At 39.9% G+C, this 23,308-nt stretch overlaps 2 protein-coding genes across 3 annotated transcripts; both read left to right on the top strand.

Moving 5' to 3' along the window:
* The first annotated feature begins 1,131 nt into the window (after positions 1-1,131).
* Positions 1,132-7,876, top strand: zdhhc16a (zDHHC palmitoyltransferase 16a). Of its 2 annotated transcripts, none has more exons than XM_081725166.1 (11): positions 1,132-1,291; positions 3,021-3,249; positions 3,484-3,606; positions 3,711-3,799; positions 3,897-3,925; positions 4,885-5,018; positions 5,250-5,345; positions 5,981-6,063; positions 6,153-6,276; positions 6,739-6,809; positions 7,056-7,876. In XM_081725166.1, exons 2-11 carry the CDS (start codon positions 3,022-3,024, stop codon positions 7,156-7,158), a joined length of 1,080 nt encoding a protein of 359 aa, XP_081581292.1. In that variant the 5' UTR covers positions 1,132-1,291; position 3,021; the 3' UTR covers positions 7,159-7,876. The 2 variants fall into 2 exon arrangements, with proteins under 2 accessions (XP_081581292.1, XP_026864242.2); XM_027008441.3 differs by having other exon boundaries at positions 3,425-3,619.
* A 4,139-nt stretch (positions 7,877-12,015) lies between these two features.
* rrp12 (ribosomal RNA processing 12 homolog) lies at positions 12,016-22,508 on the top strand. The gene is made up of 34 exons (XM_027023487.3): positions 12,016-12,216; positions 12,546-12,763; positions 12,884-12,967; positions 13,136-13,212; positions 13,650-13,755; positions 14,115-14,231; positions 14,366-14,504; positions 14,595-14,722; positions 14,816-14,914; positions 15,003-15,094; positions 15,189-15,300; positions 15,458-15,558; positions 15,695-15,809; positions 16,070-16,212; positions 16,660-16,781; positions 16,930-16,994; positions 17,119-17,281; positions 17,443-17,597; positions 17,839-17,906; positions 18,521-18,614; positions 18,719-18,877; positions 18,971-19,051; positions 19,151-19,256; positions 19,822-19,929; positions 20,048-20,205; positions 20,339-20,430; positions 20,569-20,727; positions 20,883-21,049; positions 21,224-21,331; positions 21,412-21,461; positions 21,553-21,628; positions 21,748-21,815; positions 21,949-22,031; positions 22,108-22,508. Exons 1-34 carry the CDS (start codon positions 12,078-12,080, stop codon positions 22,208-22,210), a joined length of 3,855 nt encoding a protein of 1,284 aa, XP_026879288.2. The 5' UTR covers positions 12,016-12,077; the 3' UTR covers positions 22,211-22,508.
* The last annotated feature ends 800 nt before the right edge of the window (positions 22,509-23,308 follow it).

Here is a 23,308-nt window from a genome sequence, read left to right as displayed (position 1 = left end):
TACTGAATCTGTGTAGAAATGCATGAATCTCTCTCAGAGAGAGATTTCCGTTCAAAGGTCCAGAGATTAAGAAAATTGGCCTATTACGTTAACTGCCCATCTATCTTTATTAGAATGTAAACAAGTGAATAGCTATTGTTTAAATGACGGTAATATTATTAATGTACGAATACATTAATATTATTGTCAGTTGAACATTCATATTATTCATATTATTTGGTTTGTGAATTTCCAAATAAAAATAATATTACTTCATGAATACATTAATAGTATTGTCATATGTGTCATTTGGATATTCATTATACTTTATGTCTTAAGATTGTAATGCAGGTAGGTTGGAAGTGTAGTAATCTCCTAAAGGTTCTCATATTCACACGATTTTAAAAAACGCTCATTGGTGGTAATGTCAAGGGACTACTTTCAATACCCACTCGACTACGAGGAAAGTCATTAACAGCGATAAAAGGAAAACGGAATCCTAAAGTTTTCTTCATAGAGGTATGCTTATGCCTTTGACACATTTATGAGCCTTGCGCTACCTTATTAAACCATGGAAATAAGCAATTATTCATAGCCTTCCTTTTCCAACACATTATCCAACGTTAGCTCATTAATTCCATGTATATGTAGCATACGTAGAATCAGTTATATTATTGTAGGCCTATGTGATCGCAACGTTATAGATCACATTTGCAACACATGCGCCTCACGTCAGTCAAAAATAATTTCATTGTGAGATGTAGGCCTAAATGTAGCCTACTTACACTAAGCAAGATGTTAATCCGTGAACGCTCGAGTTATTTAAAAGCAAAGCATCGTCCGATATTTTCTTTTGTTACTATTAATATGTTATTAAATAAAACATTTGTAAGAGTACCTGAAAATTTGAGAGCATATCAGTATAAACTTTAATATTTTTTATTTACCCAAGATGTCAAACATGTTTGGATGCTTGGAATCACTGTATCACTTGATAGACTAATGCATAGAAAACTATCATGCGAGCCGCCACCACCACCAACTGGACAACAGATGTTTTCATGCTGTTTGAGTTTGTCACCCTTTTCCTGCAACGTCGCATATTTAGTTGCTGCCCGGTTGAATAAAACAACAATTCCCACAATGCCCACAGTGATGATCCACAAATCTGTGCGTTGCCGGACAAGTGCTGGAAGGCAAAAGGATTGAAACAAATTTGAATAGTTTGTCTAATGTCCGCGATTAAATCCTTCTTCAGCAATATTATGTCCTGACTTTTGACTTACACTTTTTGGCAGAGGAGCACAGTCAGGTGAGACAATAGTTGTAATGAAAAACATGCTCGATCTATAAGGTACACTCATTGGTTTTAGGTGGCAATCTGGTTAGCTAGTGGGTAGCTAACCTAACTAACCTAGCTGAGTAACCCAATATAAGACTAGCATTCTACTCGTTTTAACTGAAGTATCGGGAGTTGTACATTTACATGTATTGTAGCTACTAAAGAAACCCGGCTAGCTGCTAGGTTAAATCATTCTAGTTACAGGCATCTTATAGACAAATTTAGTTGTGGCGAACTGATTTGGGATGGGTTGATTAGATCATATAACGTCAAATTAGCCAGTGTTTGAGTATTTCTGTCTATTACATGAGGAATATATCTCTCTCCCAACATATTTGCTTCCTAACTATTTTAAAGCTGAAAGTCAAACCCTGGACGGAATGCAGAATATCAGGATTTGGTTGTCGACTGGGGACGAACCCTATAGTGTTAGGTTAGCTTTGTCCAGTTAGCGCTATTTACGTACTTTCAGATAAAGTTATTTTTTTAACCTAAAGATCACATTTTCTTCTCAAATCATTACCCAAAACACATCAGATGTAGCTAGCTACAAAACAACTGAAAATGCAGTAATATGTTATTGGTTTCCTTATCAAAAAAGGCTGTGCATGTGTGTTCATGCTCGTTTGCTCGTGTTAATCTCTCATTCAGAAGAGATTTGGGAGTGCAAAGGCTTTTCGGGCGGCTTGAAGACTGCCTGGTGAAGATTAAACATCTGTTTAAACCCCAAAATATAGATATCCATATTAACTGTCTGCTTGGTGCTTAGTGCTTTATAAAGTACAAGAGGTTGTTGGAAAATTGTTTTATTTGGTCCTTCTTCCATAACAGAATATTTTCTGTTCCTGAGGGGTTTGATTTAATTAATAATAATTAATGTTTCAAGTTGGAGAAATTCAAGCATAAATGCATATTACCTTTTTGATTTCACATTGTAGTCCTGTCGGTCATGTTTATTGTGTCCGTTGTTGATTTAGGTTGTGCCATCTAATGGCCAAGTGACCTCAAACACTACATTTCACTCTTGAGCAATAACTAGAATAGAAATTGGTTAATGCATGTATACCATCAATGTGCTTTGATAATCCTTTTATACCGTAATTTTCAGTTATTTCACTTTAGCTGATCATCTTAGTTCTATCAGATACTTCACCTGGCTTAGTTCACAAGTTCAATAAAAAGGTTACTGATCCAAATTCTGCATGTGCTGAGGTGTCTATAAGAGGCATGACTCTCAAAAAAATCTCTGCTTAGTCCTTGGCAAGGACTTGGTCCTCAGGCCCAGGGCGCTGATGGTCTAAATGTTCACAGAAGTTTGTACCCAATATCTAAGAAAGCCTAAGGATAATTTTCAACATGTATTAATGTAAATATTTATTGTAGAATGTTTTGCACTAATAAAATGAATAAACATACTTAATTTAGGTTAAAATGGTTTATCATTAATTTTCAGAAATGTAATATCTTCAATAGTTTTTCTTGCATCCAAATATTGTTGTCTATGTAGTATTAATATAGTTTTATCAGGTATAAGTTATTTGATGCAGCATAAATTGAGTGCAACTGATGAATCTATACTTTGCCATATAAATTATAATAATCATTGCCACTTATATTTTGATGTTAGAATATTTGTGCCATCTGAATTAATGGGAAGAGATGGTTGAGGAATGTGTAACTCTTTGCCCTCTGTGATCAGAATGCGACTGTGCAGCAGTGTCATCCACCTGCTGATGAGATGCCTGAGGGGCTGCTCCAGGCAGACACGCGGCCACATGCTTGGCAGGCTGAGAGAGCCCCTAAGCTACATCAGCCTCATTATGCAGTCCCTCTGCTACAACTCACTCACCAACTCTGATGTGGTGACAGATTCTCTCTTCGAGCCAGTCTTCTGGATGGTGGATATTCTAACACGTTGGTTTGGGAAGGTAAGCCACTGAATTCTTGCAAAATGTTTGTGGGATTTTTTAATTTTATTTACTTTTTAGTTTGTTTGTTTGTTTGTTTGTTTTGTATCGGTTTTGGTTTATAAGCCACATTACATTTTTCACTAAACTTGTGAAGATTTGTGTAAAGTTGTGTTTTCTTTGTGTTGTCTTTGAGGTCTTTGTATTTCTAGTAGTGACTCTCACCAGTTCCGTACTCCTTATTGCATACGTCAGCATCCTCCCCTTGGCTCTTCGTACCTATTCTATCGGCTGGATAGCATGGCACGTGTGTTATGGACACTGGAACTTAGTCATGATAGTCTTCCATTACTACAAGGCTACCAGGACATCCCCTGGGTACCCTCCTAAGGTTCAGTATAAACATGCTTTAAAAATGGGTGAAAAGGTTATGCTCATGTTTGACATCAGTTCAGCCATCTACACTTTTCTTCTCTTTGCAGATGAAGAATGACATTTCGTTTGTATCTGTCTGCAAAAAGTGTGTAATACCCAAACCACCAAGAACTCATCACTGTGGGATTTGCAGAACGTAAGAACAGTAACCTGTGGTCAGAAGCCAGTTATTTCATCATTTGTTGTGCTTGTGTGAGGCATACTGCTGTCTTCACATTACTCTTTGTTTGCAGGTGTGTACTGAAAATGGACCATCACTGCCGTATCCTTTTTAGGAAGACAATCTACTTTTCAGGGGCTTCTGCAGTGCATAGTTTTGTGTTTCACTATTTCATCTTAATTACCCAGTTAAAGTGGTGTTGGTAAGTGATGTTGGAGGAGCGCAGCAGGAAACTGTGCAGTGAGGAAGCCCTCTCAGAATTTAGTGGAAGAATTCTGTCTAACAGCTTCTATGAGGGGAAAACTGCAGCCATCTATTATAGTGTATACAAGAGTGATGCAGTGAGACTTGTTAACATGCAAATTCAAGTTATAATTGGATTAAAGAAGTTTAGTCAGCATATGAACACCATAATCAGGTTATCTTAGTATAATTAAGGTTGAAATCAGCATGTACATAAGATGATAAACAGACATGGATTTCTCTTCACTGAATTTGTGCCCAGAGTAACATTAGATATGTATGGTTTATTCAGTTCCTCAGTATGTTACAACATTTTGTGTTTACAGCCAACATAAAATAAAATAAGGGCTTTCATTAACATGTTCTACTGACGTACCAACATGCAAATAAAATAAATAAACAAATCTCCCCTGTGCTGTCTTTCAGCAGAGGTGAGATTGCATGGTTTGTCATAGACTTTGTTTAAGCTTTCAGCTGCAGCATCTCATGCAGTAACATACAACAAACATGTAAGAGTGCTGGATTAACGGTGTAAAGATGACTTTAGAGGCAGAATATACATACATCTTCCTCATCCAACTTACTTTATTTTCTATAACGCAACTCTCAAGCAAGTTATGTAAACTCACATAGTCATGTAGATTTTTAGAAGGAGAACTACAAATACATGTAAAGGCCTAAATGAAACTCTTAATTAGATTATTCACAGTAATCAGATTAATAAATGCATGTAAGAAAGATGATAGTAATGCTATCCCCTATTCGCAAGCTTTGTATTCTCTGTCCATGTACAAGCAGACTTGACTACCTATATTCAGCTTGGCTTAACAACTGTGTTGGACATTTCAACCATCGATATTTCTTCTTCTTCTGTCTCTACATGACTCTCGGCTGCCTCTACTGCAGCATCAGTGGCCGTAACCTTTTCATAGATGCGTATAATGCCATAGATGTAAGGCTCTCCACATTTTCCATGTTTCATGTCTACAGCCTATACTTCACACATAAGACTCTACATCTGTTGGGGATGAAAGCAGCTCTGGTTTCAGTACATGGGAAACTATCTTATTAAATAACAAGTATTATTTGGTCTGTGTGAAAGGTTCTTTCATCTTCTCTTTCTGCTCACAAAACTGGGGATCCTGTGCATGCAATAACACTGTCTCTGCCATTACTTTAATAGCACTTCAAGCACATGGATGTGGAAAAACAAGGGGTTCCAGTGACAGGTGAAGGCCTGCTCATAGGAATCCTGCCACAAGAATCCATGACTGGGAAGGTAGTTTCAAGAGCTTTACACTCCACTATACAGTGGTGGCATTTGAAAACACATACTTGAAATCTGTGTACTTACATCCTGTCAGCCTTGCATACTCTCAAGAACCTCTGGATGTATCTACCAAAAAGTATGAATACTTGAGAATTAGTGTAACGCTTGATGTGGCAACTGTTAGACGTGTGTTCTTGTTTGAATGCAAGTATGCAATTTGGCCATTAACTCATCTTCCTGTTTCTGCTACCAGCTTAAGGGTCTTTCTAGCTAATAATGGATTCTTTGTTCATATGTCTTCATCTGACTGTTGGCAAAATAAGGATATTTTAGGAATTTATTCGTTTGTTGGACTTGCTGAAGCTCTGTGTTTTGTTAATTTATTGGGTCATTGGCAATCATATTTATTTGACCTTGTCTTTATTTGACCTTGTCTTTATTTGACCTTGTCTTTATTTGACATCACATATGATTAAATTTTATTCTGATCAGTTTTATTTATAAACAAGATCATATCAGCAATACTCTCCTGCACTATTAGCTCCAGCCATAATACTGCTACTTCTATATAAATAATACATTATCTATTATTTTATTTTAATACATTATTTTTACAATTGGTCCCCTCTTTCTCTATCAATTAGAGTTATCAAAGAGAAACATCATCTTACACTTTTAAGGACAGGATGTTTCATAAGAGCATTATCTACATGTGGGTCCTTACAAGGTATGCTGTTCCACCAGTCTCATTCTTCAGCATGTTAACCTGACACATGAACAGCAGCTGATCATTTCTGAATGTTTTGCGGCCCTTAGCACGGTAGCTGTTGCTTTAGGGGGCTTGACAGCATGGCATGCGATCCTCATCTCCCGTGGAGAGACCAGTATTGAGAGACATATCAACAGTAAAGAGGCCAAACGAATGAAAAAGCGAGGAAAGGTAGGAAGAGCAATATGCACATTGTAAAGCTTATTACATTTACTTTGTACTTAATATAAGTCCTATCATAAATGTTTAAAACAATGAACTTTAATCCCTAAACCAAATGCATGGTGATATGTATATAACAGTAATGTGTAATATGTGTAAATGATGTTAAGCATATAATCTTAAGACTATCTAGTTTTTTGGGATAATGCTTGAGTGAACATTTGACTACTTGCCCACTACTGATGCTGAAGTATCCTTCCAGCAGTAAATACTTGTTGAAATACACTAATACATATAGTTAGAGGAAAATATCACATGTAGAGCATTTTGTGATCCACTGCAAAAGATTAGCTATAAACCAATCAATTTAAAGTAGCTACAGCAGGCTTTTTTGATGTATTTGAAAACTGATCAAGAAAGATGTCTTAGTATTTCTTATGTAATAAATAAACTTAATTGTGTGCATGACAGGTCTATAAGAATCCCTTCAACTATGGAAAAGTGAACAATTGGAAGATGTTCTTTGGTGTAGAGAAGAGGAGGTAGGGATGAGTTAGTAATAGCTGTTAAGGCAAAATTGTCCACAGTAACATTTGACCCAGTGATTAGAGAACAATTCCAGATGATTGCATTCAGAAAGCATTTTTATCACATAATTGATCATTACATAAATGCTGTTGAGGTATACATTAATGATCCTTAATTTGTTAAATATTTGATTAAAATAGTACATCTTAGAGTCATCATTTTGGTCTTGGAATGTAACATTTAAAATTATTTTCTAACAGTCATTGGCTGACGAGGGTTTTGCTACCTTCTGGACATGTTCCTTATGGTGATGGTCTGACGTGGGACATCTATCCACTTAAAAAAGACATGATTCCAGTTTGAGCAGATTTTTGTGCCGGTGGAATGTAATGTCAGTGGAGGCCAGTTCACTCTGCAGGTCACTGTCTAACTGTGCCAGGACAGGAGACAGATCCAAAGCCGTGCACACATGGAATCAGTCAAGGCCGTTGATATGGGATGATGGTAATGAGGAGGACAAAAACTGTCAATTATGCATATTTGTTGTTTGTTTTACTTTTGTGACTCCTGATGATGGATCTTTTTCTAACATACATTTCTTATGCCTGAAGCTCATATGTGGTGTGAAGGTAGTGGCGGTATTGATTGTGAGAGACTGTGGAGCTGTGCTCCATCCAAATGCAAGACTATGTATGACTGTCTGCCTGAAAGAAAAGGGTTCAGGGTTCATTTGTTATTTATCCTCTGTTTGTCATGCTTATGCTCCCAGTCGAAAGTCAGAGACATTTTTGTTTATTTTCATTGGAAAAAAATGGTCAGGGGTGGTTTTTCATAGGATTTTTTGTACTCTCTACAATTTCAAAAGCTATTGGAGTAAGCTATTAATATTCTGTCATATTGTCATGAGTCTTATGTTTTTATTTATTTTAAATTCTCTGTACCAAATTATATGTATAATGATATCATTACTATGGTTAGTAAAATGAGTTGGAACATAATTCTTGTCTTTTGTGACCTGGAACATACAGTAATTCTTGATATTTTTAACCCCAAATAAAACCAAGAATTTGTTTTTCTGTTAGATTTCTTTCCAATGTGAACTGCTTTTGATCAGTAAATTAGCATATTTTAAGAACTGTTACATTTTGGAGAAATTGTTATTGCCGTTCAAATGTTATGAACTGATTATTTAATTACACTTTTATTAATATACAAGTAAAATTCTAAAATTCAAATTTGCCTGTTAAGCTTTGGATTCCAGCATACTGTTGATTTTACATAAACTATAGAAAGAACAAATTAATGAAAATCACTTAAACTACAACCATCATATGTTTGTAGAAATCAATTACATTATTTAAAATAATGACTAAAGGAATAAGACTGAAAATGTACTTGTGAGAATACTGTAAAAAAAAAAAAAAAAAAGTTAATTGTTACCTTAATATATGTTAATATTATTTTCAATGTTATATATTTAATATGTGTTTAAGTATTATAAAATATTACAGGTCAAATAGTATATGGAATTAATAAAAACCAGAATAAAGAATAAAATTAAAACAATGCATTCTTAGGCTGCCCAAAAACAATTGTTAGGATAGCCTATTCAACTGTTTGTAATATGGACTGTTTGGCTTATCTACTTGAACGTATTGATCAATCACAGCAACATAGCCAAATAAATGTCACAACTGAAATCAAACAGCCAGGATTTGTTTAAAGTCGTAATTTTGGCAAGTGACCTGAGTTGGATGTTAGGATGCCGAACTGGGAATTCAACGTCTGGCTGAATCTGAATTCGGCATAGATCCGTGATATAATTACATTCTGGTAGCCACTCATTCTATCATCTCCAACTACGTGTAAATGTATCCATTTGCCCCATATATGACTTCGATGAATATGACTTTAAGCACACACATGGCTGGCTGTTTTGGAACGGTGCATGGCTGGACTCACGTTCATGTAGGAATACCTTGACATGCAGCAAAAACTGAGGAGGTAATGCATGATTTTTTGGAAGCTTACAAATTCCTGTAACATGTAGTAATGATATGATCTAAATGTATCTGACCTGTAATTTGTCTATTATTTTAAATTGAGGGTGGATTGCTTAAAAAACGTGCATTTCCAAGAGACCAACCTTCTGAGATTACAATATCCCCATTTTGTAATTCCTGGAAATCCTGATGTGAGTGCTGTGATTGAATTATTTTTTCCCCCTCATCACAGGGAGTTTAGTGTTGATATGTTTTTAACTCAAGTGAGTTGATTGGATTAGTTTTAGGTTTGTTGTGAAAGGTTCCATTAAGACTTTAACCACCAGAGACTCAGGAATTTGTCATATATAACCTCTTGGGTAAAATTTTTTCTGAGTTTTTTCAATTTCCAAAAGGGTGGAGTAAGTTATTTGCATGTACATGAAGCAAGAAAAAGGAAAAACTGAAGTTAGTAGAACTGTCACATATATTTGCATCAGTTATGAATGGAAGTGTGTACATGGACTCCAGTAGGAGACTGATATCTGCCTAAACATTTACACAGGTCAGAGAACACATTTAAGTTTATCATCAGGAATGTAAAAAAATCATCTCAGCAGTGCAGTGCTTTCCCGATGCACGTTTACCTGGACCTTATACCCATGGAGGTTTCTCAAGAGACTTTCAATGTTTTGTTACTGTTATGTTGAAAAGTAAATGTAGACTCTTCACCTTGTTGTTTTGAACATTAAATAACTTTTTGAAAACCTAAATGTTATAACTAATAAAGTTGATTTGTTCTATGATTGCAATGTTTTTAGTAGCGTTGCCAAACATACATTCCTTGGACCTCTTAAACATTAAAGCCTACCATTAGCCTTGTATTCTGATAACACATTCCTGATGTAAAGCATTAGCTGCAGTGATTTTAATCCAGACCCAGTGTTCCCACATTGCAAATTTTAGGGATTTTAAATTGTATGTCTTTATTTTAAAAATCAAATGAGCAAACTGTATTCCACTAGTAATTGGAAGGGATTTGTTAGCATGACCTCAGACAAGCTGCATTAGCTTTGCAGTATGTAAACTGCTGATTTCACATTGCCACCTTATCTAAAAATGTCTGTGGCATATAGCAGTAGGATCTTACAATTTCTCATTATGTAGAGTTTGTAATGTACTGATCCTGAAATGTCCAGGAGTCAGTATTATTTTTTTTCTGCTGTGGTAAGAGTATTCACAGCTACAAGGATGACAGTGTTTTACTAGATTACTGATAAGAGGATGTAGTTTATTTTTGTAAAATGTAAAATAATTTTGGGATTTATGGATATATGTTTTGCAGCAACTGTGAACAACAAACATATGGGGATAACCATGTGGCCGATAAACAGTTTACCAGCATGTGTAACCGTAAGCATACAACAGTTATTTATAATGTTCTACTGCCTATGCTGAGAAGAGATGTGGTTTGGGACAGATGGCACTAAATCCTGTTGTGTCACCCAATTATGGGAGTAATCAAAAATATTAATAATTTGTTATAGGAGTTGCCTGGTTAGACCTATGTTTAATTATTATTATAATTATTTTTTTTGTATTCATACTTGACTTGGCCGAAGTCCAGGAATTTGGTGAGAGCTATCAATGAAACACATTAGAAAAACTTCACAATTATGTTAGTATAACCTACTTTCTATATAGTAGTAAAGCTGATCAGAGATAAAAATGTGTTAACCTGTTGTTCTTCAGTTAAGATGCAGTGAACCCCTTAAAAAAAGACAAGCCCAAGTGAAAGAGTGACACAGGGTCAGTTGCACAGCAAGAGAGATGAGTTTCAGTGGTAGTGAAAAGATTTGGGATGCCCTCGGAGCTGTTATTGTGGCCACTGAGTGCAATGACCAAGGAATCCCACTAACACATGGTAAGGGCAGTTCTATTTATTTGTGCATTTGGTTATTTGGCACGTTTTTATATAGTGTACTTTATTTTTAGTGGAACATTTTCATAAGAACCTCACAAAGCCTTACCTTCACCTGGTACTATCTTCTATACCTGAAATTATGCTACCCCAGGTTCTATAATGGAGTGCTATGATGTGGTGGGGAACCACAACTACATACTGCCTGGCTCCTTCAGTTAACCTGATCTTGGAGCATGATGACACAGGTGTATCCACACACAACGAGCTACAGAACCGGGGTGAGGATGAGGAGCAGTTCCATCTGAAGAGATGCCTCTCCAAAGGGAAGTACCTGTGTCTGACCACCAGCATGGCCCCCTCCATCTGCCAGCTCAAGATGCATGTGCAACTTCAGGAGCATATCGAAGTCACCTGCCAACACTGGTTGTTTCTCTCCGGCAAGCTGCTCACCAACAGAATGCTCCTCCGGGACACCAAAAATCCAGATGGACTTTGTAATCCAGGTCCTTCTTACACAACCTGTCATCCCCAACTGAGCATGCTGTGTGAACTTACAGGGACCATCATGGAAGGATGCACAGTATGTACCACCGGCAAATAGTGGAGGTGGCTTTGGTAGGATTTGGTTGAAAGACAGCACTGATCATGGCTGCACAGGAACAAGCTCTGAATACGAGATCAATAGAGGATGGGCTCTACAGTATAATACCAGTCAGGACCCCAGATGCAGGCTGTGTAAAGATGCCCCTGAGACAATCCAGAACATAACAGCGGGGTGCAAGATCCTATCAGGCAGGGCGTACATGGAACTCCATAACCAAATGGCTGGCATAGCATACAGCAATATCTGCTGAGTATGAGCAGGAAGTTCCAAGGTCTAAGTGGGACATACCCCGAAATATGGTGGAAAATGACCATGCTAAGATCCAATGGGATTTCTAGATACAGACAGACAAAATGGTAATGGATAAACAACCAGACATAGTAGTGGTGGATAAGCAGCAGAAGGAGGCTGTAGTGATAGATGTAGCAATCCCAAGTGATAGCAACATCAGGAACAAGGAACGCAAAAAGCTCGAGAAATACCAAGAACTTAAAGAAGATCGAGAAAAAAATGTGGAGGGTGAAGCTAACTCTCAAGCCCCCAGGCCTGTGATAGGGGACCCGAACTTGAAGGAAAAAAGGAAGGGAGTTCTGGAAGTAGCTGGATATAATGAATCACTACTCAGCTTGCAATTTCTCTAGTTTGACTTTACAACCCCCCCAGAAGTACGATTATGGGAAAAGCTGGCTCATGATGATGACGACATCTAAAGAGCGACGTGAATGCTGGACACAAGCGTGGCTGAAACTCCAGGTTAGTTTCTCCTGCCAAAATGGTGAAATCCGGAAGGCTGCGGTCTGGATCAGCTCAGAAATTAAAGAGATGGAAGAAAGGACATAGTAGTGATTCCAATCCACAGACAAGTCGATATCGGCAAGCTGCAAGAAGCCGATTTTTCAGCCGCCCCAAAGGTAAAGTTAAGCTAGCTAGCTAGCTATCATAGCCCACGAAACTGGCTAGCTAACCTAGCCTTAATGAACACGTGGATAAAGGAGATACAATTGACTGAAATTATTTACGTTAACGTTAATGCATTGTTTTGTTCTACCTGCATATGTCTAAACGATCAGTGAATGTGATACTTAAAAAAAAAGTTAGCTAAATGTCATGGCTCTTATGGTTAAGCTTTTTAGTGTAGACTTTTGTAAACGTGGTTGACGTTTTTGTTTGAAAATCCATTGAGTACACACCTGTATGGTATGCCATTGTTTTTGTTTGTTTGTTTGTTTGTTTTTGTTAGAGAAAAGCGATCTTACTATTGATGCCCTTAAACTTCATAATGAGCTGCAGACGGGTTCTCTGGAGAGAGGCGCTAAAAGGACAGAGGATGCCATGGACGAGGTAGCCCTCACCGAAAGGACATCTGGGACATTTCTTAGTGGGCTGTCTGATTGTTCCAACCTCACATTTAGAAAAGTTCAGCGTTACTGGGAGTCCAACTCTGCTGCACACAAAGAGGTATGTTTGTTTTGTTAATGTGACATGACTGTATGAAGCACTGCTGTCCAGATTATTTAGTGCTGGTGTGTCAGAACTTTTGTTGTTTATATTAGATGCAGGCCATTCTGTGTTTTGCAGATTTGTGCTGTACTGGCAGCTGTCACAGAGGTCATTCGCTCTCAAGGAGGGAAAGAGACAGAGACAGAATACTTTGCTGCTTTGGTGAGTGAGCCTCATTCACATTTTGTGGTGGTATCCACATTGTTTATGAGCTTTCTTGTAGAGCAAATTATAATTAAGACACAAACTGCACATGCTTAATTAGCTTTGTGATTAGTAAACAGTGACCTCAGGTTTGTTAGTTGACCCCAAGCTTTCTTTCTAAAACAGATGACGACCCTTGAGGCAGTGGACAGCAGTGAATCACTGGCTGCTGTTGCTTACCTACTAAACCTCGTAATGAAAAGGTGTGCTATGTTTACATTAAATTCATATAGATTGTATACTGGAATGAATCATTTATGTGTCACACAGAGCATAGTGTTGCTAGCCCAGTACAAATCTTTCTAAATCTTATAGGCTTTCACAGATATGGTTTGGTGAGACAATAGTGCATCATATATGGATGTAGCCTTAACATCACTGTTGCTCTCCAGCTGTTCTGGTTTCTTTTTCTGTGATTGCTCAGTTAGTTGTCACCAGATAAACCTCTCATTGGAACACACAGCTTGTTCTGACTGCAAGATAACTGGGGGAATGAATTCTGTTTGGATTAATATAAGACTGACTCTGTGGATCAAAACAAAGTGAAAGCCCATTTGATCCAAGTTGTAGTAGTGCTTGGCCATCACTGAATCTTTATGCAAGTTTGAGCTTTTGTTGGTAATTGGCTGTGTCTGTGCAGGGTTCCTGCTCCAGTACTGATGAAGAAGTTCTCAGACACAGCAAAGTCCTTCATGGATGTTATGTCAAAACAAGCCAGTGCTGACACTGTGTCCTCCCTGCGGTGGGTGGGTACAATATTGATTTCACACTTAAGTAGTTATTCCAACTGGTACCTTTTTACGCATACAGACAATCCCATAGAGTTCCTATTTTCAGTTTGCTACTTTATTTTGTTCCTTCTACCACCACCCTCCTCTTTTTACAACTAATTATGACATATATTACATGACAAGACAATATGTACGAGGATGCTACACATTAAGGGTTAATGCATTCATTTAAATGTATTTGTTATTATTAACTGAACAAAATAAAAAGCAAATCAGAGTTATAAATATTAGATTAAATTATTGCTACAGTTAACTCTTTAAATGAAAATGCAGAATATTACAGTATTTGACCACAATAAGTGACTCCTTTACAGATCTTGTCCTGCCTGGCCATCTTATTGAGGAAGCAGGAGCTCTCAGTGTGGAGTTATCCATCCACACTCCAGGTCTACCATGGTCTGCTTAGCTTCACTGTGCACGCCAAACCAAAGGTCAGCCTTCTGATCATCAGTTAGATTCTCCATGCACCTCTCCGCTACCTTACTATACATGGAACAAATGGAACTTGGAAGGTTCAAAACGTGTGAGGTATGTCATGTTTCAGCTGATGGCCTGTGTATTACAGGTGCGAAAAGCAGCCCAGCAGGGTGTTTGCTCCATCCTCCGTGGCAGTGACTGCATGTTCGCAGGAAATGCACCCAGCCACCACCCTGCTGCTGTCACCACAGCGAAGTACTGCATCAAAGAGATGGAGCAGGCGGGAGGTAGGCCTATGCTTGTGTTGGCAGCAGGCATGCACTCTCCATGAATGCCAGTGTGCACCTGTGCTCCATCTCACCCTCTGTCCTCATCAGGCAGCAAGGAGGACACGACCACTCTGCACGTTCTGGGGCTTGTCAGGGAGCTCATCACGGCCTTCCCACTCAGCTCAGTGAAGTCCTGCTGTGAGACCCTCCTTCGTGTAATGACCCTTAGTCATGTGGTGAGGTGCCTTCCCCCATGCACATGCAATACACAGGTTCGAGCTGTGGAATCAGGCATGCGTGACTGATCCCCTTCTCCCTGTTGTTCAAAGCTAGTGACAGCAGGTGCCATGCAGGCCTTCCACAAACTCTTCAGTGGCAAGCCCAACCCTTTGGCCATGTCTCCAGAGCTTAACGCCCAGATTATAATGGTAAACACAATACCCTAGGCACTACACACCTTCTGGGTTCTTGGGGTTCCTCAAAGCATCACCATGACTGCTTCCCCCTCTCTGCTAGGCGCTGTATGACTACGTCCCTAGTGAAAATGACCTTCAACCACTGCTAGCCTGGCTTGCAGTCATGGAGAAAGCTCATGTCCATCTGTACAGGTAGGCTTCACCAGCCCAGCTCTGTGATTGTTGCATTTCCAGTGAGCAAGCATGTCCAGTGAGAGAAGTGCAAACTGATGTGGGTGATGTTTAGCTTGCAGAGCTCTCTGAGTCTGGCCCACCTCCCTCGTCTTTTCTCCACGGCTATGTCCTGCCTCCTCTCTCCACACACGCAGGTCGTCTCTGCTGCTACCCACATGCTGAAGGTGTGTAAGCTAAATGGTGCGTGGATGAGTGAATGTTTTACTGCTTTCTACAAAGTTTGCATTCTTCATGTTGAAGCTGGCCTGGTCATTCTGATTTTGGTGCACATGGATGTTGCACCTAGTGGGGATTTTCCTACTGAGATTTTTCTCATCCCAGACCCTGATCAATGAGTGTGTGGCTGCTCACATGGCAGAGATTGGGCCTGTACTTCCCACCACAACCTCTGGTAATGGGCTTCACATCGTAAAGATGTTTCGGTGAGTTTCTCCTCACAGTGTCATTGGCTTTATCAGTCATGATTGTTAGCAGAACCCAAGGCAAACATTGGCACTTCTTATTTCTGTCTTGCTCTCTGTGTGTTGGGCTGACTGGGTGTCTCACTGTTTCTGGCAGGGTGGTGGAGGAGGGCTTGTCGTATCGTTTCCACGCCTCCTGGCCCTTCGTGCTGCAGATCCTTTGTTGCTTCTATAGAGCCGCGGGGAAACATGCACACCATGTAATGACCAAGGTGAGGACTTGACCTGCAGGTGTCCCAGATGAGTAATCTCGTGTGCAGTGATTGTAAGAAACGAAGTATTCTTCGCGTTAGAGATTGGAGAAATGGCTTCCATTGGAATGTAACCCATTTTCTGTTTGTTCAGCTGTAAGAAAATGGTCCGTCTCCAAGAAGGCCCTGTGTTTTAATGAGTTATTCAGAGCTGATCATCCATTCAGCAAATTCAAATGGTCTCTTGGCTCCTAAATGTATGCAGTGTTCTTGTTCCCCAGAGCCTGCAGTCGCTGAGTGACCTGCGGGCCACACCAAGGTTCCCATTCTGTGGGGAGCTGGACTTGGCTGTAGGGGGTGCTGTGGAGAGCATGGGCCCTCAGGTGGTTCTTGGCGCTGTCCCTCTGCTCATCACTGGCATAGAGTGAGTCATGGCACTGCCCAATTATTGCTGTCTTCTCAGCTTTGGTTCGAGGTTTGACTCGCAGCTCATCAGCTTGGCAAGGGAAAGCTTCTTGCATGCACATATCTCCATTTAGCATTTCGCTTTAGTGAGCCAGAAGCAAAAAATTTAAATGCGGTCCTTCTGCCAACCTGTGCGGGAGTAATTCTCCCATAGAACACCCTACTGGACAATCTTATACCAAAAAATAATAGTTTGAGGGACACTGTTTTATAAATACTTTTTATTTACGGTTGCTTCATTAAAGGAAAGTTTCAGCACAAATCTATTTTTCCCCAGTGTTGTCAAATGTAGTTACTAATGGTTTGAAAATACTATTTTAAATTACCCTGAGAGCTTTTTGTAAATTTTCCTTAAGGTTGCAGTAGCTTGTGTGTTGTGATGACTAAGAGGTTTGTGACCTTTCAGTGACGACCTGGAGTTCCCACGCAGCTGGCTCATCCCCGTCATCAGAGGGCATGTGAAGAACACTCAACTCGCCTACTTCATCTCCTACTTCCTTCCCTTGGCTTCTACACTGAAACAGAAAGGTAGGCCTTCCCCTGTACACTTACACACTCGTCCATCACAACAAAACATTAACTCTGTTGCACTCTGTATGTACCATTTTTGTCTATGTGGTGATTTTATGTCTAATGTGAAATGTTCTTGCTCAAGCAGAAACTTTTTCTTTTTCAGCTGATGTGTTAGACCAGTCGGGACAGAAACTGGTGTCTAAAGTATACCAGACGTTAGAGCTGCAGGTAATGTAAGATGCACATTTCATGCATATTCACTTCAAGACTTGGATGTCAGATGATTTTTAGACAAAGCTATCTGATGTTATGTAGCAATGCTACAAGTTGATCTTGTTTATTGTGGGCCCAGATTTGGACAATGCTTCCTGGGTTCTGCACTAATCCCACTGACCTGCGCAGCTCCTTCAAAGGCATAGCCCGCTCTCTGGGTATGGCTATCACTGAGCGCCCTGACCTCCGGCTCTGCATCTATCAAGCTCTGCGCACGATTATCTACAAGAGCTGTGAGACAGGTCAGCTGCCCGGTGTGGAGGCGTGAGGGAGAGAGCGAAAGTATGAGTTTGTGTTGGCTGAGTTTAAATTCTTGACCAAGTCTGTTCTTATGGCATGCAGAAGTGGTTGCTATACAGTGTCATTATAGACTTAGTTATTGTTCTTTTATTTGTGTGTGCAGAGGAGGAGAAGGCTGAGGTGGGCCACTTTGCTAAGAACTTTCTGCCCATTCTGTTTAATGTGCACACTGAGCAGCCTAAGCTTGGAGAGAATGACCCTTCCAGACTCGCTGTCCTCGACACTATTCGTGCCTATCTGGCCATCACTGATCAGAGGGTAACCAACAACCTGCTTCCTACCCTGTGACCTACCTGTTGGGTTCATACATTTGAAAGTTTGAAATGTATAATAAGAATGCACACACTTGACAAGAATTCTCTCAGATTTAATAGATCTGTTGGTGTATTGTAGTTTTTATTGGGCTTAGGTTTTTTGCCCTTTTTTGTTGTTTGTATAATGTTGTTTTTTTTTTTTTTTTCATTCATTCTTTCTTTTCATGCTTTCTCCCTATTTCTAGATGGTGAACTCTTTTCTGCAGAAAGCCTTGGACAAGCTTAGCAGCCCTGACAGCTCAGAGTTTACAAGGTAACTCCATCCTTGCTACATCCTTACATTCCACACATGAATTCTTCTCTCATACTGCATTACAGCTGTTGGCCAGGCCTTGGGGTCATGTTTTCCATTGATAGGTTACCTAAAAAAGTCTTTTAACACAAGTCTTAACTCCTACACATTTACCTGCTTCTGATCAGATAGCAGAGGTTTATAGCTCTTATTGAAGCATTCACACTGCATGTAACCCTGGTGTTTTTATTTAATTTAGGGTCTTTTTAGATTTTCTGCTGAGCAAAATCAAAGTCTAATATCTCCATACCTGCGAGGGATAAATCTAGTTATATCTAATCACATTTCAGGGGGATGCTGTTATCTGATTGCTAAAGTTAAAAAGAGAACTCCACACATCTGGATTGCAGTTCTCAAGGAATTATTTTCTATATTAACGTGCTTTTACAAATATTTTTGTTAATATGGAAAATATCTTATTGAATACTGCAGTCCAAAGGTGCAACTTTATTAAATTTTACATTTTTGAAATTTTGGATGAAACTGTTTTAGCGATGTTGTTGATCATACACTAAAAATATTTCCAAATCTATTATCCGATTGCTAACTTCATTGTCTTGATTCTGAATCTAAAGACTTGCTGTGATGGATTTGGTAGTAGTGATGGCTTCATTTGTGGACGAGGAGACTATGACACATACCTATGAACTTATCCATTCTCACTTGGAGGTAGGAATCTGAGCTTAGGGTGGCTTCCCCCCCCTCTTCTTTCTTTATTGCTTGTTTCTTATATTTTGTATTTGTATGCTTTTTGTGTACGTCCACCCCACCAGAGTAAGGACTCTGGTATACAGAAGAAGGCATACCGAGTGCTAGAGGAGATGTGTGGGGGAGGGGCGGCGCCGTGTAAGAGGTTTGTCCTGACCAATCTGGAGCAGCTCAAACTGGCCCTGCTTGGCAGCCTGAAGAGTGCTTCCTCACCTGCCAAGAGAGTAAGTGCCCTGTCTGGACATTTTACCCACACAAATGTTTAAGTATACAGAGCTCTTCCTTCAGCTTTAACTGAAATGTCCATTTTTGTACAGCCCAGACTTAAGTGCCTCATTCACATTGTGAAGCAACTGAATGAAGAACACAAGGACTTCCTCACTGCCCTCCTTCCTGAGGTACCTCAGCACGCACGCGTGCACACAGCAGGTCTCTATCCATCCAGCAAGTTACATTTGTGTAAAGATATTAACAATCCCTTTTATGTTTTGTGGTAGGTTATTGTTTGTACAAAGGAAATGTCTGTTGGAGCCCGCAAAAATGCCTATTCTCTCCTGGTGGAAATTGGCAATGCCTTTAATCGATTCAGTGGAAACCACAAAGGTAGGTTTGCTTCACTGAGGCACAACCTCTGAGTGACACAGTTTGGAGCAACCAGGAGTCATAGACCTTCATCAAACACTGCAAGCATGTGTGAATCATAATGTCACAACAAGCTGATGAGATACATTAGGTTATTGCACAAAGGAAATGTCTGTTGGAGCTCTCAGGAATGTCTGCATTCTTCTGATGGACACTGGCAATGCATTTAGTCAATGCCTCAATTTAATCTATAGGAATTCCATAGGAAGGTTTGCTCTATTAAATATAAGCATAATTGCACTCAATGTAGGATGGTTTACATGTCTATGAGGACACAATTGGCATTCATCAATTGAAAAAGCAGCAATACTATCCAGTTGCAGGCTTGAGTTATGTCACATGCAGAAGTCACTCATTCAGTTAGTGATTTCCTCCAAGGGACTTTAGCTGTCTTCTGGCCTTGTGTGAGTGGCAGGTCAAAAGAGTAATTGTCATGCAACAGAAAAAATCAACTGGGTGTGTGTGTGTAAAATATATATATACACACACACACTATCCTCACAAATCATACATCTGTGTTCTTTAGATGCTATGAATGAGTTCTTGGGCCACGTGTATGTTGGACTCACTGGATCAGTCACCATGATTACCTGCACCGTGCTGGCCCTCACCAGACTTGTGTTTCAGTTCAAAGGTAAAGCACATTTCATTCAGCAGTTTGTTCCTTCGGCCTCTGCCCTGTCAAAGCTGTGCATTACCACTAACTGCTTGGAGCACTGTTTGACAGTTTTGATGGGCTTGATATATTCCAGACTCTATAGATGTGTCAGCGCTGGAGCTGCTCCTGCATAACGTGTGTCTGCTGCTGGGCTGCAGGACACGGGAGATCGTCAAAGCCTCGCTGGCCTTCATCAAAGTCCTCCTCTTTGCCCTGGATGTGAAGGCTCTTGCCAGTCACGTGGCCGTCATCGTGAGTACAGAGCTCAGCTGAGTGAATGCTGTTTCTTTGTTAGTTTTACTCTTAAATGTATGTTGGACTTTTTAATGAAAGTTGATGAAATGCACATAAAGGTTTATGCATTTACATGTCTGTTCTCTCTCAGATGGAGGGCATTGGTAGCATGAAAGATGATATGCGAAGACACTGCAGGACTAAACTGAAGACCATGTTCACCAAGTTAATCCGGAAGTTCGGGTACGGTGGTGCTGCAGAGTCTCCGAACATGCTGGAATGTGCTTCGGTTTTGCTGTGTGTGTCAGGTTGAATGTGCTGGACTGTGCTTCGGTCTTGCTGCGTGTGTATCTGGTTGAACTGTTGCCTCTGTGTGTGCAGCTTTGAGCTGGTAAAGAGCATGCTCCCTGCGGAGCACCATAAGGTGCTGGCGAACATCCGCAAAGCAGAGGCCAGGACAAAGAGGCACAAACTTGTGAGCAAGGCTGAGGAGGAGAGCTTGGATAGTGAGGAGGACACCCCCAGAGTTGCAACTGACAGGTATGCTCCCCATAGCCATCATGGTGGGAGGGGGGAATCGGGATGCACATTGCAAATATGATCACAGTACAGTGGAAGTGTTCTCTGTCACCTCGCTGTGGAGGTTGGATAGGCGGTGGGTAATGTCTGTGTCTCCATTTACTCTTCCTGTTTAGTATTGAGTCTGTCCTGGCGGAGACTGACTCAGAGGACTCGGAGGATGAGAAGCCTAAGAAAGGGCAGAAAAAGGCAGCTAAAATGAAGGCTAAGGCGTGGCTGAAGGAGGGCACATCAGACGAACCACTCAACTTCCTTGACCCCAAGGCAGCCCAGAGAGTTCTCGGTCAGACACACCTTTGGCCCAGGAAAACTGGGGGGAATTTCAAGAAAATAGTCAGCCATGTTTATTTAAGAGATCTCCTAATTGATCACTTGAATGTAATGTAAAAATGTATCAAGCTTTGCAAAGTACCTCAAGTAGCATTTTTTTTTCTTTCTTTAAAATGTTTTTGTGTAGCCACCAACCCTGATGTGAAGAAGTCAGCAAATATTGAGCATGGGTTCAAGGTGACATCAGATGGGCGATTGATCATTAAGGAAGCTGAGGAGGGTGATGGAGCTGAAGGTATATGAAGGCTTTCAGAGAATACAGGAATACAGGGTCTGACCTCAACTTGAGCATTTGTTGTCTCTGCCCTCATCTAGATGCTGACAAAGAAATTGATGACATTCTAAAAGAGGCTGGAATCAAAACTGTGAGTAGCTATTCTGTACAGTGCTGTATACAGTTTGTCCAAAACAAACCCTGAACTGTGGTGCTATTTTTTGTTTGTCTGTTTTGAGCAGAAAAAGACCCAGAAGAGGACAATCGAAGATGATTTGGATGACGATATGGAAATCGAACCACAGATGAAATACAAAGGTGGACCAACATGTTGATCTATGAGCTTAACACTGAAACACAAAAATATGTTAACAGTCCATGATTGAACAGTATTGGCTGTGCTTACTAGAGTACTCACTCTTTTGTTCTTACCATAGCTGGTGGCATTGGGATCCATAGGCCACTGTCTGGAAGAGACGAATCTGGTGTTAATTATAAATCTAAGGTAAAAACTGATATTTAACTGTAATATGAGTCATCATAAGCTTGACAGTGTTTAGAGATCAGTCATGTTTGGGTTTTTTTCCACTAAAAGTAAACCACAATGTGATAAACACAAAATCCCACTGTCATTGCAGAAGGGGAAAGGTGACATTAAGAAAAAGGGAAAGTGTGACCCCTATGCCTACATCCCTCTCAAGAAAGCCCAGCTCAACCGCAGGTAAGAGCCATTTGAGACTCTCTTAACGTGGATTGGCACTGGTTTTTTTGTTGGCCCATAACCTTGTCTTTAACAGGAAAAAGGCCAAACTGCAGGGCCAGTTTAAAGGAATGGTCAGAGGAGCCAAGAAGGGGGTCCTGTCAGGAAAGAGAATACAGAAGCGCCAGAGAAAGACCTAAGGCACATGCGTGCGCACACACGTACATTTGTACGTACGTATGAACACACACAGTATTCCTCAGTGTAGATGGACAATTTACATGCTGAACATTTTCGCGAGGCAACAGTTTTCCTCTGGTCATTTGATCTTTCATGCTTTAAGGTTAAATAAAATGTTGTGTTTAAATTTCTCCTAATTCAGTTCATTTTGAAGACTGCAATATGTGGATTTTACACAAGGTGGTTTGTGTGATAAATGTATTTATGTGATGAAGTGGAATGGAAAATAAATTTAGCCAGAGATGAGCTAATGATGAATTATGATGTAGCCTCTGTTTTTTGTTGTGGTAGCTGTAAATTTTTGTTCCCCACTATTACATTTCCAATTCAGTAATCCCTCCCCCATTTGTTTGAAGTTGAGGGCTAACAGTATATTCTTTTAAAAGTGTACCATTTGTTTTATGGTCCAATGATTCATTGCCAGTCATGAAGAAATAATATGTATGTTTCAAGCTCATAATTTCACTTCTTTATATTGTAACTCACAAAACTCAACATAGTGCAGCATGATTGTTGTATGCTGAGTGTGTAAGAGAGAGGGAGTTGCTGTCGTGTCAGATGTCATTCGTGTTTCCTGTTTGCTGGTCTTGGCTGGAGTTCTCCCTGGCTGGCCTATAGTCGTGCTGGAGCTAACTGTGGCGTCTGCTGACTTACAGTGCAGCTGCTCTCCAACCAGCTTCCATTGAGAGCATGCAGGAGATGGTGAAGATTGGCTTCATGTTAATAATAATGGCCCAGCCTTCCTTTTGAAGGTGTTCGTGCTCACCAACAGTTTGGACCAACTAAATGCCATCTTTGAAATATCAAAAGAATATTGATAAGTCATCTTTTGTTATTGGAGAATTAGAATACAGAAGTAAACATGAAGAAATTCAAAGAGTGAATGTAGTGCTTCTCCTGTGTGAAATGTTCTGAACACACTGGAGCTGAAAGATGACTCAAAAGGCTTTACTGACTGATCTTGTATGACCTTTTAACTGTCTAATGTTTAACGATATATTTTTTTTTAATTGAATAATTATTACATAATTATTGAATAATAAAATATGGTTCTGAGT

This window comes from Electrophorus electricus, chromosome 12 (genome assembly GCF_041902795.1).
Source record: "Electrophorus electricus isolate QZ-2024a chromosome 12, ASM4190279v1, whole genome shotgun sequence".
NCBI lineage: Eukaryota > Metazoa > Chordata > Actinopteri > Gymnotiformes > Gymnotidae > Electrophorus > Electrophorus electricus.
Note: the sequence above shows the minus strand (reverse complement) of the source record. Positions and strands in the feature narration are given on the sequence as shown.

Coding starts and splice junctions, on each gene's coding strand:
- zdhhc16a (XM_027008441.3), top strand. CDS start 3,022: ATGCGACTGTGCAGCAGTGTCATCCACCTGCTGATGAGATGCCTGAGG. Junction 3,926..4,884: donor GAAAATGGACCATCACTGCC/GTATCCTTTTTA, acceptor ACCTATATTCAG/CTTGGCTTAACAACTGTGTT. Junction 5,346..5,980: donor AAGAATCCATGACTGGGAAG/GTAGTTTCAAGA, acceptor TCTATCAATTAG/AGTTATCAAAGAGAAACATC.
- rrp12 (XM_027023487.3), top strand. CDS start 12,078: ATGGTGAAATCCGGAAGGCTGCGGTCTGGATCAGCTCAGAAATTAAAG. Junction 15,301..15,457: donor CTGCTACCCACATGCTGAAG/GTGTGTAAGCTA, acceptor TTCTCATCCCAG/ACCCTGATCAATGAGTGTGT. Junction 20,431..20,568: donor AAGTTAATCCGGAAGTTCGG/GTACGGTGGTGC, acceptor CTGTGTGTGCAG/CTTTGAGCTGGTAAAGAGCA.